Raw genomic sequence first — 16,328 nt, 5'->3', positions numbered from 1 at the left:
CGTTCAGATTCCCCACACGGGTGTATTCTATTACTAGAAATGTTATAGTTATGTAACATATACTATAGTGTTTCTAGTGATAGAGTGCACCCGGATGAGGAATCTGAACGTACCATGAGCGGAGCGTCATTCAGTAGAAAATCTAGTAATGTTGCCCAACTGTTGAGTCTACTGAATGCAGCCAATGTAATTGGTCTAGATTTAGGGATCTAATAGCAAGAACCAATAATCGTTGATTACTCACTGAGCGCTTTTTCTACTGAATGCGCCCAATGTTCCAGTTGAGTTAAATACTCTTACAGTATATATTACTAGCTGGCCAATTGTTATTATTGTTGCGCGTTACGTGTTCAAATCATGAGCACACACAAATACGCTTCAACAAAAACGCGTAATATGCTAAAACTATACGCAATTTTTATAATATGCGCAACGGAAAACGCGTAACGTCTCTGATTGTTTACGCAATAAGCGTTACGTGAAAACTCTGTGCCATGGGACCGCACTCTCAGGCTTTTCTCTGACGGAACTAACACGTGAAATTAAATGCACTGAAGATTTCCGACTACAAACGAGTGGCTTTTTCGCTCACCTAGATCATCTCGCAAATGAACTTATAATCTTCACCTAAACAAAGGCGAGTGTTTCGCGGAAATCAAAGTAACGTTTCTTTAGTGCATGCCAACCTTCATTATCCTCCTCTCGCGTGCCATGCCCTACACTGGGCAGATCTAGTTTCCGGATTGATCGGAGACTCGCTCAATTCCCGAACAATAACAATAACTTTGATACTGTATGTGTACACTAATATTAGGCAAGTATAAAAAATAATTGTTACCACTTTTAAAATATTTATTATCTCAAAGCAGTAGAATCTGTACATATAATGTTAAACTTATATAAACATGCTTTCTTCATCTTCTTATAATAAAATATTGTGAGCATACTGCCACGTGAAATATAATCTTGATTGTATGCGTAATGAGATTCTCTAAAATATTATATAACCCACACAGGAGAAATGTCTCGAATACATCATAAGAATATTATAAAGATATCTCAATATCTGTAGAATATCCCTATGATATATTCAGGACATTTCTACTGTGTGGGAATACAGTCCTAAGTTGTAAATATATATTCTGTTTTCAACAAATGTTGATAAAAAAAATATGTTTCACTATTACTTCAATCGCTTTTAAACAATGATTAAGTACATTTTGAGAAACATAAATTTGAGTAATTTAAATTATTCGACTAATTTTAACAATTTGTATAATTTGGTAGTACTGCAATATTTGATAATTTTATATCAAAATATGTCAAGGAGATGGACGTTATTCTTAATATTAACTCAATTGTATACAACTCGACATAATAGTCTTAATATTTAGTCATAATATTTAATATTTAGTTTACTAACATTCTACTTCTCCACTTAAACAAATTTACGCGCTATATGTATACATATTCGTGCATCATAATTGTTAATTATTTCGAGGAAGTGACTCCGTCGGAAAAACTAGCAGTCATAATACACGAATATATATATATACATTGTGCATAATCAAGAAATTTATTTGGAGAAAACTAGACTTAGTAAATTAAGGCTATCATGCCAGATAGTGTATACTCAGAAATTTCTAAGATTATGTAAAAAAATTTCGTTATATATTTTTACAAAATAGATTTCTATAATATTGTTATAAAAATCGATTAATTGTCTTATTATTTAAAAATATTTCATTTTGAAAATGCTGAAGAATAATATTCTACATTTACATGATTGTTTCTTGAAATTCTTAGATTTTAGATTGTTTTAAATGCAATAATATGGCAGTGACTTGTTACAGATGTATACAGACACTATATACATATTTATACAGGTATCGAAATTAGTAATAGTTATAACAAATATAAATGCTGAACGATAGTGGATAAAAAGTGACGACAAACCCCTGTGTATATATTATAAAAAAATCTTTGGTATAAAATGATGCAATTATAAAAAAAAGAAAGGCACTTCAGGGCTCGAGGCGAACTCGCTGATAACAATCAACCGGCAGAACTTTGCGGATGTCGTCGATATTTTCCACTTCAATTCGTAATCTATTGACCTCGCTTTCAAAGTTTTTTACCCACTGTGTTTGCAGATTCTTAGCATCCGTTAAAGCGCGAATTCGCTGGTCCAAATTGGCTGCTTTAATCTCTTTCTCAGCAGCCGCTAGCCGCTCCTCCAATCGATTTAGATCGGCATCGTCTGGATTAAAAAATAAAACATGATTATTGTAATTATGTAATTATCATATTAAATATTTTTTAAATTATTTGTCATTCTAAACTTTTTACAGCAAAAAGTATTTAAAATGAATTAAAATACTTGACAAAAATTTTAGAATTTTTACATGCAAATAAAATGTATAAGTTAAAAAATAGAATTAAAATATATAAGATTAATATAATATATATAAGAAATATATAACAAATATATAATACGTAAAAATATATAAGAAATATATAAGAATATATAAGAAATTATATAAGATTTAAAGAAAATAACTATAAGAAACTCACCGATTTCAGGTAGATTTTCTAGCTCTTTGATAATCTCAGCTACTTCGAATAAGGCCTTATCGACTTGATGCATGGCTTGAGTTACATTTATTTTCGCCTGACCAACTTTGTGGTTTGCCTAGGAATAAATCATAAGTTTAAAAAAATAAAATTTATAATCATAAACAATATCTGTTTAAATTTAATATTACAGGGAAATACATATTTTTATATTTATTATTTGTAACGCTTCCCGTTATATAATTAAATCTAAATATAATAAAGATATATAAGTCTACTTTTATTTACATTTAATTATATAACGACATCTCTATCACATAGCACGTCATTTTATATTTCAAATCGGTTTTATTACTTTCGGTCTTATTATTTCGATAAATTTTATTTATTTATCTCTCACCTCCGTGGCGACGTTTGAGTCCTTAACCACTTGGATCTCATACTGCCTCATCATTGTGTCTGTGATATCTACCCTCTGATGGAGCTTTTCAGCCTCATTACCAAGTCGCAGAGCTTCAATCTTCGTTTTATTTGCTTCCATTCTGATGTCATTCGCGTTTATGCTTGCTTTGTCCGCATAAATCTAAAATAACGTAAATTATAGAGAAGTACAATAAGAAAATAGAAATTATAAGATATAAAATATTTGCAAATAAATGAAACTTTCCAGAACACTTGTGAAAAATACGAAAATACGATATACAGAGCATCCAAGATATACATATATATATATATATATATATATATATATATATATATATATATATATATATAAAAGCTCACAACAATTTCTCTTACCTGAGCATTTTGTGCTATTTCATGCGCATTCTTTGCATTGTCTTCCGACCCGTTTAGCGCTCTCTCTACTTCTTCCGCCTGCACGCTAGCGATGTCGATCAATTCTTTGATGCTTTGTATATCCTTTAAAGTATTCTGCGCCTTCACACGCTCGCGTTGCACCTCGGCGTCGAATTCTAAAATTAGTTTCATTTAAATATTCTTTTTATACATTTCAGTGTTTACAATACTGTTTAACGTATCTTGTTATATCTTTAAATTTCTTCGAACTTTTCTTTTTCTAGGGAATTTACCTCCTAATTTTTTCAGAGTTTCCTGAGCTTCTTTCAGTGTTTGGTCGCCACGATTAACGGCGTCGTTCGCTGTTGCGTTGGCTTGATCTAATTCGGCCAGTAGCTCGGCTGTCGCCGCTTGTTGATCTTGAGCTCGTTCCAGGAGCTCTTGACTTTTCCTCACTTTCTCGATCATTTCGTTTATAAGATTTTCGTTTTCTTCTAACAAAAGTTGCGCTTGTTCTTTGATCTTTACACCCTATTTTAATAAATAGATTATATAAGTCACTTAAATTATTTACATCTAGAGACATAAAAATTAAATTAATAAAATGCTAAATTATGTAAATAAATCTAAATAACACGATATCGTAAGTCACCTCATTGTTGACGTTTTCTACTTGCTGCCGCAGTTGCTCGATATCGACAAGCGGGAGAGTTAGATCGAGAATTAATAAATCTATGGCTTCTTGAGAAACAATTGAAGACTTGTTGGCCGCGATAGCAATGAGATTTCTTACTTCGTCCATACGATCCTCCAATTGTGCTAACTTATTTTCCAATCCTCTTATTTCGTCACTGCAAAATTGTTTCCAATATATATGTATCGTACGTTTACAGACCAGTGAAAATTATAAATTAAACATAAATTATACTAAAAATAAAAAAATATATGTGCTGTGTGTGTGCATGTGCGTGTGTGTGTAGTATACATATACATCACTTCTACATATACTTATACGTTTTACTTTGTTACATATATGTGAATAAATCTAAACAAAAGTCAAACTGAACAAAAAAGGCTTCTACTAATTTGCAAATCATCACATAAATTTTTAGATATTAATTAAAGAAAATTTGTGTATTATGGTACACAATCATATGTAACAATTTTCTTTAATTAATATTTTAAAAATCTATGTGGTTATTTGCAAAATGGTAGAAGACTTTTTTGTTCAGATGACTTAATGTATAAGTATACAAAGATAGACGGCGCCACCGCAGTTCATCTACCATATCGTACGTAATTATTTAACAATCTTCTTTAATTAATATCTCGACTATTGCAAATATCGTAAAACTGTATAAGACTTTTTTGTTCACCTTGACTTTACATTTTCACAAAATATGCGGAGGAAAGTCTGGGTCACCCTGTATACAGACACACACACACACACACAAGTAGTAGAAAATGCGTAGTTACTTACGTAATATTGGAATACTTAGATATCGCATGCTTCGCGAGATTGTACGCTTCCAATGTAGTATTTCGAGCTTGTTCAGCCAACATGTAAAGCTTCTTAGCTTCATTGGTGTTTCTGAAAAAGATAGTGCCAATATATCAGAAAGAATAATTAAAATATTATATAAAATATTTGTATTAATTATATATTATTTAATATTAGCAATAATAAAAAAGTAATCAATATCTTAGTTTGAATAAAATTTATATAATTACTAAAAAATAAAAATTCTTCAAATAAAAGTAACTTCGAGAAAATTAATAACGCAAAATACATACACATCTGCGAGCAAACGGGCTTCCTGTGCGATTTCTGTCATCTGCTGGTTTTCCTGACCGACCTGTTTCGCGCGCAATTTCGCGTCTTGGAGAGCGCTTGCTCCGTCCGTAGCCAAGTAATCCTCTGCTTCCTTTTATTCGCGTAATTAGAACAAATAATTGCATTGTCTCTTTTCTCTTCTATCGATTTTGAGAAAATTTCTTTCCAAATCTTTGTAATATTTTCAACAACAAAATAAATTTGGAGAAAAATTGAAAATATTTTAAAACAGTCTTGAATCCTAACTCTATTGGAGTCCAAATACAATTTAGCTCTCAAAAACAGGTTCAGTAAAGTTTTGCTTACCGTCAATTGCTCGTATGTCTTATCTAGCACTTTTTCAGCTTCGTCAATATTTATGAGGCCTTCCTTGATAATGTCGCGTGCATCATTCGCTGTTACATTCACTGTCTGGTAGATTTTGTCGATTGCGTTGAGCTGCTCACGTAACTCGTCCAGCTGCTCTACTAGCGTTTTATTCTCACCTGATAAAAGGAGACGTCTAAATAATAATAAATATAATATAATAGAAAGTTTATTTTATATAATATTGATTACGAAACTTGTGATTTTAACATATCGACTCGAAAAAAAGTTTGTGTTAATATAATGATTTTGTCTACATTTAGACAAATGTAAAGTATATTTAAAAAATAACAGTAATAATAATAAAAGACAACAATAATTACTGCCGGATCCTTGTATGGCAACATTCAATAATGCTCTGACTCTATCTTGAACGTTCTTGAGTTCCTTTTCGAAGTCCGAATCATTGATGACAGTAGGACTGCTGTTAATTTTCTTCAGGGTGTTCTCCAATTCGGCCAAATGTCTCCTATGATCGTTGACGGCCGATTGCACAAGATTATAACAATCTGGACATTCCACGCATCCATTTTGGCGGTTGTGCTTATTCTCTTTACAACGATCGCAGCGTCTACCTTCTACGTTCGCCAGACACTACCAACAATCATCAAATATATAGCGTTAACTTTATGTGAGAAAAATAAAACATATAAAAACCATTCGTAGATGTTTAATAGGAATTGAATTTAAATTATAGGAAGATAATAATATTTGACAATATCAAGCGCATGTGACGTAGCGTCGATGGCTCTTGTATATCTTATTTCTCTTTTATTTCTCACTCTTGGTTGTACATTAGTACAGCTTATTTACGTGTCACGTTAATTTTATAAAATTTTTGATCAGAAATATCTTGATAGCTTTTGAAGATATGAAAAGTGTCTATAATATCTTTTATCTTAAATGTATACCTACAGGACACTGTCCGCTGGCGTCGCATTGCAAATCCTGAGAGCCAATGCTATCGCAATCACAAGGCTTGCAGCCTTCTCGGCTGAATCCGTACTGATATGGCTCGCATGTATCACAATGTTGTCCAGTGACACCTACTCTACACTGACATTGACCGGTGATAGGGTCACAAGTTCGATTGTATGAACCCTCGAAGTCACAGTTGCAGGGCGTGCAGCCTTCGCCACTCATAATATGATAATAGCCCTCTTCGCATCGGTCACAATTCCGACCGATTACATGCGGCTTACACGCACAGTGTCCTGTCAATTGGTCACATGGCATAACTCTACCATCGTCCAATTCCAATGTGCCCGGTGGATAACACTGACATAACTTACACCCGTCCTCTTTACGATCCGATAATGCATCCCCGTAATATCCTGTGTGACAGATTAAATAAATAATTTTTAATTATGTAAAATAATAAAGAAATGTTAAATTTTAATTTATATATTAAATATTATATATTAGCCCACTAAAGCACGCATGATGCAATAAGACGAAAGCTAAACGCACGATTGCGCAGTCGGTTGACCGCGCGAGCCTTTTAGCAGCGAGTATCACCAAAATGCATAAATGCCCATGGGAGGCGGAAAGACAATGCAAACAGTATACCAAAAAAAATTTCCCATATACATACATAATATATACATATATAGTATACATATATAATACATATATATAATATACATATACGTGTGCGTGTGTGTGTGTAGTATTATAGGTGGAAATAAATTATATCAAAGTACCAGGTAGACATTCGTCGCAATGAAACCCTGCCGTGTTGTTAACGCACTTGAGACACTCTCCAGTCTCGTGATTACAATTTCTCACAGCGTTTAAGTCAATATTGTTATTGCAATCGCAAAGACGACAAGCTAAGCCTTCCTCAGGATTTCCAAAGTAACCGTCTGAACACGTTTCGCATCTAGGTCCTAAAAAAAGATAAATATTTTATTAAATTGTAATGCTTAATAAATTAGTAGTAAATATCATATAAGAAGAAAATATTAAAGTATATTAATCATATATTAAAGTATATTAAAGTGTGTATATTAATCACACATATAATAAAGTATATTAATATAATTGATTAAAAAATTAAATATATCTTAGTTAATATAAGATTTTATTTAAGATATATTAATCACTCACCGGTTCTGCCGATAGGGCATTCAGAGCAGATGGGATCGGGATTGCTTCCTAGAAGAATGCAAGGTCCGTTATCAGGGCAAGGGCACGATTGGCAATCGTCGGGCGTTCCTCTTAACGGATGTCCATAAAAGCCGCGGGCGCATAGCTCACAATTGTCACCGGCCGTATTGTGCTGACAGATACACTGTCCTGTCTCAGCTTCACAGATATCAGCGTGACCATTGCAATTACAGGATACGCAAAGAGCGAACGGGCCACCGTTAGGCGGATCGTGATGAAATCCTGGCGCGCAGGACTCGCAGAATTGACCGACGTAACCGTGAGGACACTGACAATGTTCCACCCAATCAGCAGGTTCACCAGCGGCACCACGATGCGCTGTTTCTAATTTCACGTCGTCAAAAAAGCCTCGACCTTGATTAGTGTATGTGCCGCGGATTTTAATAGCCGTCAGGTTTGACAAGATTGACATAAAGGCTCGAGAAGAAAGTTGAGGTTGCCAGCCATAGCTCGAATGTTCGTGCAATTTAAATTGAAATTCCTGACGCTGCAACAAAAATTGCATCAGTGTCACGTGTCAAATTTAAATATTAATTTTAGTTTTGTGTGTGTGTGTGCGTGCGTGTGCGTGTGCGTGTGCGCGCGCGCGCGCGTGTGTGTGTGTGTATGTGCATATATTAAATTCTAGTATTCTAATATTTTGTATGTAATAAGCAAAGTAAAAAAACAAATGAAACAACAACGAACATAACAAAACAAAGAAAAGCGTTATATAACCTTTCATATAGTCGGATATTTTTACGTGATATTTGAGAGGACTTACTATGAATATATAATAATAGAAAATATAGAGAAGAATAAAAATATAGAAATCTTACTTTGATGGTTGGTGGTCGATTATTCTGTCCAAAGATGGCCTGTGTGATTTGTCCACCGTTTGCACCTTCGAGAATCACGTCTCGCGCCGTGACTGCTGGGCCGGTTTCTCCTATCCTCAATGAAAAGGACAGATCTTGATTGTATGACGCTCGTTGATCCCCTAGGAATCTATCGGGAGCGAGGAAGTAAACGTTGTCACGGCTCAATGCGGTTACAGAAATGGTTTGCGTTAGTGCATCGTAGTGTACCGGGATCTGATTGCCGACCACCATAGCGGACCAGCGTTCGTTTCCTCTGACAAACATACTCTCGATGACGAGCTTGGAGTAGCCGGTGGCTGATCGACAAACAGCAGAATGACCATAGCAGAAGCACGGCGTACAGCCGAATTCATTCTCTACTGCTAAGTTGAAGAAGCCTGGACGACATCTGTATATGTATATATGTGTATGTATAGTTATAACAAAATAAATATAATTAAATAAAATATAAAAATCTTCACTAAACCAGCCAATAAGTGCTGACACAAAATATAGGATGCAAAATCTTTCGATTTTACATATGTATATATAAGAAAGTATATTTTGTAACATATATCCTGTATTATTTCTTATTGGCTGGTTATATTTAATGATTGTACATTTAGGAGCCCATTATTACTGTATTAGTAAAATTTAAAAAATTAAAAATATAGATTTGGACACTTTATAAATTAAATGAAAAAGCAAAGAGTATGATTAACGTTGTTTAAAGTGTATTTAACCTTAAAATTATTTTAATAAAAGTTCCTTCTAAATAATAAATGTAAATAATAATAAAGTTCCTTCTGAATAATAAGGTTTCTATTAGTCTGATAGTTCCTCCCAAATAATAAAGGTTTCTATTAGTCTGATAGCAATTTCGATTGGATACACTAGTGCGCACTAATATCCATTAAGGCAGTATTCATAGTCAGACCTTATATTTATGATTGTCTTAAATTTATCTTCAGATGCTGTGCAAATCGTTTGATTGATACAGAGCATTTCTGGAGGTAAATCTAAGATGATTTTAAATACAAAAATAAACTGATATCGGGTTTAGTGTGCACTACATCCAATCGCCATGAGTTCCAAACATCGTTCTTACATTCTCATATCTCAATTATCGAATAATAATAACCCCTTTTCATTTTTTAATCTAAATATTCCAATATTAATTATAGATAAAGCAAGCAGTACTGACTCTCTGCAGCGTTTTCCTTCGACGTTTTCTTTACAAACACAGACTCCTGTGACCGAATCACAACTAGGACTGTTTCCCTCCGATCCTGCGAGACTGCACTCACACGAGGTACAACCCGATGAACCAAAATTGTAGAAATTAGGTGCGCAACGATCACATTTATCTCCTGTCACACCTGGTTTACACTGGCACTTGCCTTCGCTATTACATTGCAGACTTCTCGAACCTGATTATCAATTACAATAATTATCTTTAATAACAATAAAATAAATAATCATAAAAATTCCGAGAAAATTTTTAAATTTCATCTTTTTTTGACGAAACAAGTAAAAATGATTATTTGTAATATCAATTCGTAAAGCTTACTTATGATAATCATCGAAAAAGCTTCCATAGAAAGAATTGCACACATACCGATCTCGTTGCAGTTGCAGGCGATACAGTAATTATCTTCAGGTCGTTGGTAATAATTTTCACGACACCGTTCGCAATTAGCGCCATCACGATTCGCTTGACAATCCAAGCAATGACCCCCATGACCCGTCAACTTGTACAGTTCTTTATCAAAATAACACCTGTCCGAGTAGTCATTGCAATTGCAAGCTGTAAAAAAATCGATTAATAGTTTAGTATTATTTGCACGCACGTGTATAAAAAGTGTTTTAATATAAATAATAATATTTTATTGAATAATTATTTTAAAATACTATGTTATATACTGTTATATACTATATACATTATACTATATTATATACTATAAACATTATATAATATATTATAATAAAATATGTTATAAAACAATCAATTACCAGATCTCGAATACCAAAGGGGAAGTCTATTCCATGCGACGCATTTTGTTATACATCTTATTATTATCAATAACATCAACAATCTCATTTTTCCAGTATAACAATTTTCACAGAAATCAATTAAAAATGAGTTATTTCAAGACACTGGCACTTTAAATTACGATCATTCTGGATTTCTATATTCTTTACACGAATATTCATCCGATTTTTATACACTCGCTTTTTTATTATAAACTTCTTGGAGAAAAAATTGTTAGACTTTTTGAAAATCTATTTTTTGGACAAGTTTTATTGTTTAGCGAGTTTCGGAGGTTTCGACAGAAAGACAGAAACAGATACGTCTTTTATCGTGGCAAATGGCGATGTAACGAGTGCAAAGAGAAGTACATTGCATCTTGCCCATCCCCACTCGCGAACGCAGCAGAGAGATGCACGTTAAAGGTAAAGCCGGTCAGTACGTAAAAGGTAACATCGAACCAATACCGTCGCTTATGGTCATCTCGCTTAGCAGGACCATCGTATAAAAACTAATCTCCGAAATTCACAAGTTTAAACTAAAATTTAAATTTTAAATTAAATAAATTCAAAATAAATTTGAAATTTTAGTCCTTGACATATTTTAGTTAGATAAACGCTTTTTTTGGAAATTTGATATTTGGTCAATAATCAATTAATAATTAATCTTCCCGCCAACATATCTTTAATTTTATCAAATTCTCCTATACAATTAACAATTTAATGTTTTGTCTTAATTATATATTTGTCTTAATTATATATTTGTCTTAATTATATATAGAAATTCCTTTTTAGATAATGATAAATTGACATAAAAATACGAAGATAATTACTTACGTTTACATTCGTGTGCATCCGTGGTAGTAGCTCGACCCCATGGCGCATCGTTATAAAAGGGTAGACACTCATTGCAATCTGGACCGGCGGTATTGTGCTCGCACCTACAGCATTGATTTATTAATTTTCAATCTAGTCAAAAAGATAACCAGGAAATACACTATAGAAAAATTAAAAATTGACACTGTTATAAATTTACTATTAGAAAAATACAATTGTTAATCTCTCATTGTTAGATAATTATTACAGTTATCGTTACAATCGAGAGTATAATTTATTGCAACTAAACCGAGCATTCTTATAAAAAATATATTCATCATTGTGTATGTGTGCGTGCATGCGTACGTGCGTGTGTAATGAGAAACGTATTGTCATCGACGAAATAATATTAAAGACCGTTGGTCTTACGGGATTTAGCTCAATAAAAAACTTGGATATTTAATGATTTCTATCAACAAATTTATGCAAAATTTGATGATAACTGCAGAAATTCAGTTTCATAGAAATATCTAATATATAATATTTTATTAAGTCTGTATAGGTCTGTAGGTATACATAACGATTAAACATCTCAAAATAGTTATAAAATTAATACTTCATGTACACATTGAATGTACGTATTTATTTCGAATAACTAAAATCAATAAGATCATCCTCTTTTAACGACCGTAGAAGGGTAGAAGGGTTCGTAAAGGTAAATGTGCCTCGAAAATTTACTTAGGACTGACAATCTTTAATAATACTTCATCGGTAAAATTGCTGAGAAACGAATCATTTTACCGGCACACTCGACGAGTTCTACCGTCCACACTAGTACTGTTGACACATTCCCCGGCGTGACCATTGCAGGCGCATCTTGCGCCAACTGCCACATCGGCGATAGCGTAATAGTAAGATTTCAATACGTGCGAGTCACCAAAAACTTCATCGCCAAACGTGTTCAATCTATCCAAAGTGATTCTCAAATCTGTCGCTTGTACCCATTCCTATAAGATGTAATAATATTTATAATAAAAGAGGAGAGGGAGAGCGAGAGAGATTATGTAAAGTAAAACTTCGATGAATATTATTGAAGAAAATTAAATTACCTGAAGTTCAGGATTGGTATCGAAATAATAGGCGGAAGGCCGACCCTCCAAGGTAGAAAAGGCGACGGTACCCTTGGTAAGAGGTGAGATGTCAGAGAAATCCGATGTACATAATACGCGGGTATCGTCACCGCGCACGGTTTCTTTCGATTCGGGTAATTCGTATGTGTCTCTGCACGTGGCCGAATAGAACTGATACGGTTCCCACGTCGACTTCTCATTCTTCCGTTTGTAAATTCCCCAACTCTCTGGTCGTGGGGATTCGAACAGTACTCTTACATACGTTATATCGAATGTCTTACCTATAAACCCATTCAAATCACACATTATTATAAAGTAATAAATAATTATTCTATAAGTAATAGCTATTTATAAGTATCATTCTAATAGAATAAGTATATTGCAAGAGATAAGGAATTTTGTAGTATAAATCGTTTTTTTAAATCAACATCAACATTGTCTTCTCAGTTCTCAGAGTATGTTAATGTAACCATATAAGCGACAATATATAAGAGGAGGAGATGAAAGAATATTTCAGTGAGTACACATATGGTATACAGATGGGATGCACATATGGTATATATTATAATAAAATTTTCTCTCTTTCATTATCTCTAAAAACGTTTAAAACTAACTAAGCGGGGACACCGATTAAATAGTTAAATAATTTGAAAAGAACAACTCAAAAAAATTAAAAAATGAAAGTTAATCAAACAATTACGCGAATTTTATGAAATCACAATTTAAAAATTTACATACATAAAATATAGAATGACAAAATAATATCAAATTGTAGAATATAATTAATTATCATTAACTACATTATCATCAACTACATAAAATGAACATTTGTCCCATATTATTTAATAAAATTATTGTTATGCAAAACAATTCCTCATATGGCTCTAATGCTCTCGAGAAGTAGTCTCGCGTATTTCTCCATCATCCGCTATAAGATTTATCTCATCGCACATCCTCATAGATAAGGAAGTAGGATGGCAATGAGAAAGTGAGTGAGTATATGAGAGAGAGAGAGAGAGAGAGAGAGAGAGAGAGAGAGAGAGAGAGAAGGGGACAGAGATGAATAAACGTCTGTCAGCGTGATATTCTGGTATCGTATGTTCATAATACTATTTCATACTATTTATATCACGTTTGTTAATATTTTAAGTCATTACAAAAATATCATTTGAAAAAATTATAACAAATATAGCAACAGATTAATGTGATCTTATATATTTTAGACATATAATCAGAAACTATATCTCGTCAACTTTTTATTATATTTATTCTATGCAAAATTTTTTAATAAATTAAACACTGACAAACATTATAGATCCTAAATTCTCGTTTTTCTAATTGTAATATCATTAATATTAATGAATGCATTTAATGGTAATAAATATTGAAGAATGACATACCCAAATGCAAGGTAAGATTAACCTGATTGGGATATTCAATGCCTTCATACATGGTGCTGGACTGCCACCATGTGGCGTTGTCATTGTTATCATGATCGGTGAGATAGGTGGCTGAGTGATCACCCCGTTGACACATCTCGCACGACTTTTTTTGCACGCCCGTTTGCTTGCAAAACTCCGTTGGATGATCGTCGCCACATGTGTTAGTTGCCTCCATCGGCACGTTGAACGCCGCGTTCTCGAACGGTGGTATACATCTCTGAAATATGAATGAAAAATTTCTTTTTTTTATACTTAAATTATATTTTTTATATTTATATTCTCTTTTCTATATTTTTGTGTATATTTTGTTAATGAATAAACGACGTTACTACAATCCATCTTATGCAATTTTAAACAGAATCGTAAGTTTTGTAATTTGTTCTCGTAAAATTCGTAAGAACTTGTAAGTAGATCTACAATTCTCTATGATTGCTTTCCAACAAGAGACACAAGTCGACACAAACATCATTCTATCTTTGTTCCACATTTAGTGAGTAAAGATAGGATGATACTTGTGTCGACTTGTATCTCTTGTTGGAAAGCAACCTATATGTATCATACTGTACAATCACTTATAAACATTGTAAATTACGTGAAATCCTAGATATTTAGAATTATACATCTACTCATAAGGTCTTACGAATTTTATGGAAGCAAGGTACAAATCTTACGATTCTGTTTAGAATTGCAGCATTAATCCAAATAAATGCAAAATTATTTTTTAAGTATTTTTTTATTCATTTCATTGTTTTTCAAAATTACTTTTTTTTATATCAATTTATTTTTCAACATTATTGTTATTTCTCCAGCCAATCAAGACTTACACTAAAAAATAGTGAGTTAAAAAATAAGAAATAAGAAAAATGTAAAAGTTGATATTGTCTGTTGATATTAGTATTGATATTAGTATTGTGATATTTTCTAAATGTTTAAAGTTTTTAGTAAATATAAATAGAAAAGGATTGTAGAAAGCATCTCTCGGACTTGGGAATGTTATCTATTCATGTATATCATGGACCAGTTATCTTCGTGAGTTCAAGCAACTTGGAACCCTTGTGATAACCCATTCTTTTAATTCTTTTAACATACTCCCGAAATCCAAAGCTACAAGCAATACTAAACGTTGCACACAAAGAATATTTTCTATTATAAAATATTTTGCTTAAAAGTAATAATAAAATATTAACTCTTAAAGTGAATAGGGGAGCCATTCACGTACAGACCAATTTTATATTTCTCTTCATCCTGACTAACTTTACACTTTTATTCATCCTGAAATTTATAAAATTTCATATGTACTGTATCATATAACTGCAAAAGAAGTTTTGGTAAATACAATAACTTTGCACTTTTCTTAAAATTTCTTCTTCATATGCACTAAAAAAATATAGCAAGAGCATTTGAGGCTCAATAGCAACAAAATTCATCAATTACTGTCTGAATAGCAGCAAGTTAATCCTGAACACAAATGATCTTCTTATTTACCTAATGTATACTTTTTAAGCAAGTATAAAAGTTTTTTTTTATATATATATATAATTCTGCAATTGACAAATGTATCCTGGTAGAAAAGTTTCACTGAAAATATCATGAATTTATTGAAAATAGAAATGAAAATTAACAAAAGATGACTGAATGTATTTTACTATAAATCATAATTTTTCTACAGAGATATAGTAAAATGTTATAAAATATAAGAAATTTTAATAAATACTGTTAATGAGCAACGAAAAAGTATTAAACATTAAATATAAAACACATGCTAGATTTAATAAAAAAATTAATACAATACTATTAACATAAATAAGTTGAAAAAAATGACAAGTATGCAATAACAATCTTAATGACAAACCTGAGGCTTGCCGTTCTCATCGTAACACTTGTCCTCTTTACGGGTCCTCGGTTGCAAACGGCTGAACAGCTCTTCCGAGGGCTCAGGATTGGCGAGCGCGCAGCTTCCAGCAAGCAGCAACAACAGAGATACCTTAGTCACTTGCATTTTTACACAGAAAAAGTTCAGCGTCCAGAACTTCACTCACTGAACCTTTTCTCACTGCTCGTAATCAAGTGTGAAAATACAATTTCGAAGTGACGTTATGCAGCGGCGAGGATCACTCACCACTGTCAATCGTTATTATCGAACGCGATGCATCTCCCGATTCTTCGAAAGAAATTGGACCGCCGCGTAACCTGCAACGAAATGAGCAACCGATGAGCAACGGCGCACTCATATGCTGCGAGGTATACGTTCTCCCGTATTTGTATTGTATCTATACCTCTCTTTACCTCCCACGCACTCCCCTGCTCATTCTCGCCAGCTTACGACAAGATA

At 32.9% G+C, this 16,328-nt stretch overlaps 1 protein-coding gene across 2 annotated transcripts; it reads right to left on the bottom strand.

Annotated features, from left to right (window-relative positions):
* Positions 1-828: 828 nt before the first annotated feature.
* On the bottom strand, positions 829-16,259 carry LOC116841526 (laminin subunit gamma-1). 2 transcript variants are annotated; one of them, XM_032809567.1, is made up of 22 exons: positions 16,116-16,235; positions 15,849-15,951; positions 13,955-14,213; positions 12,534-12,835; positions 12,226-12,431; positions 11,446-11,549; positions 10,199-10,387; positions 9,785-10,010; positions 8,560-8,989; positions 7,682-8,228; positions 7,276-7,461; positions 6,488-6,906; positions 5,896-6,166; positions 5,513-5,691; positions 5,167-5,297; positions 4,853-4,963; positions 4,025-4,223; positions 3,666-3,903; positions 3,373-3,548; positions 2,975-3,157; positions 2,575-2,692; positions 829-2,260 (listed from the first exon to the last, which is right to left on the bottom strand). In XM_032809567.1, the coding sequence occupies exons 3-22, from the start codon at positions 14,169-14,171 to the stop codon at positions 2,025-2,027; spliced, it is 4,668 nt and encodes a 1,555-aa protein (XP_032665458.1). In that variant the 5' UTR covers positions 14,172-14,213; positions 15,849-15,951; positions 16,116-16,235; the 3' UTR covers positions 829-2,024. The 2 variants fall into 2 exon arrangements, with proteins under 2 accessions (XP_032665458.1, XP_032665457.1); XM_032809566.1 differs by having other exon boundaries at positions 15,849-16,259.
* Between the last annotated feature and the right edge of the window lie 69 nt (positions 16,260-16,328).

Source organism: Odontomachus brunneus, unplaced genomic scaffold (genome assembly GCF_010583005.1).
Source record: "Odontomachus brunneus isolate Ranch 3 - 2012 unplaced genomic scaffold, Obru_v1 Obru_scaffold_016, whole genome shotgun sequence".
NCBI lineage: Eukaryota > Metazoa > Arthropoda > Insecta > Hymenoptera > Formicidae > Odontomachus > Odontomachus brunneus.
Note: the sequence above shows the minus strand (reverse complement) of the source record. Positions and strands in the feature narration are given on the sequence as shown.

Bases quoted from the DNA above. Each gene is read 5' to 3' on its own strand.
- LOC116841526 (XM_032809566.1), bottom strand. From the start codon at position 15,995: ATGCAAGTGACTAAGGTATCTCTGTTGTTGCTGCTTGCTGGAAGCTGC. The intron at 12,432-12,533 runs GTAATTTAATTT...TACATCTTATAG, and splicing joins ATACCAATCCTGAACTTCAG to GAATGGGTACAAGCGACAGA. The intron at 4,964-5,166 runs GTATGTATTTTG...TATCTTTTTCAG, and splicing joins GCCCGTTTGCTCGCAGATGT to AAACACCAATGAAGCTAAGA.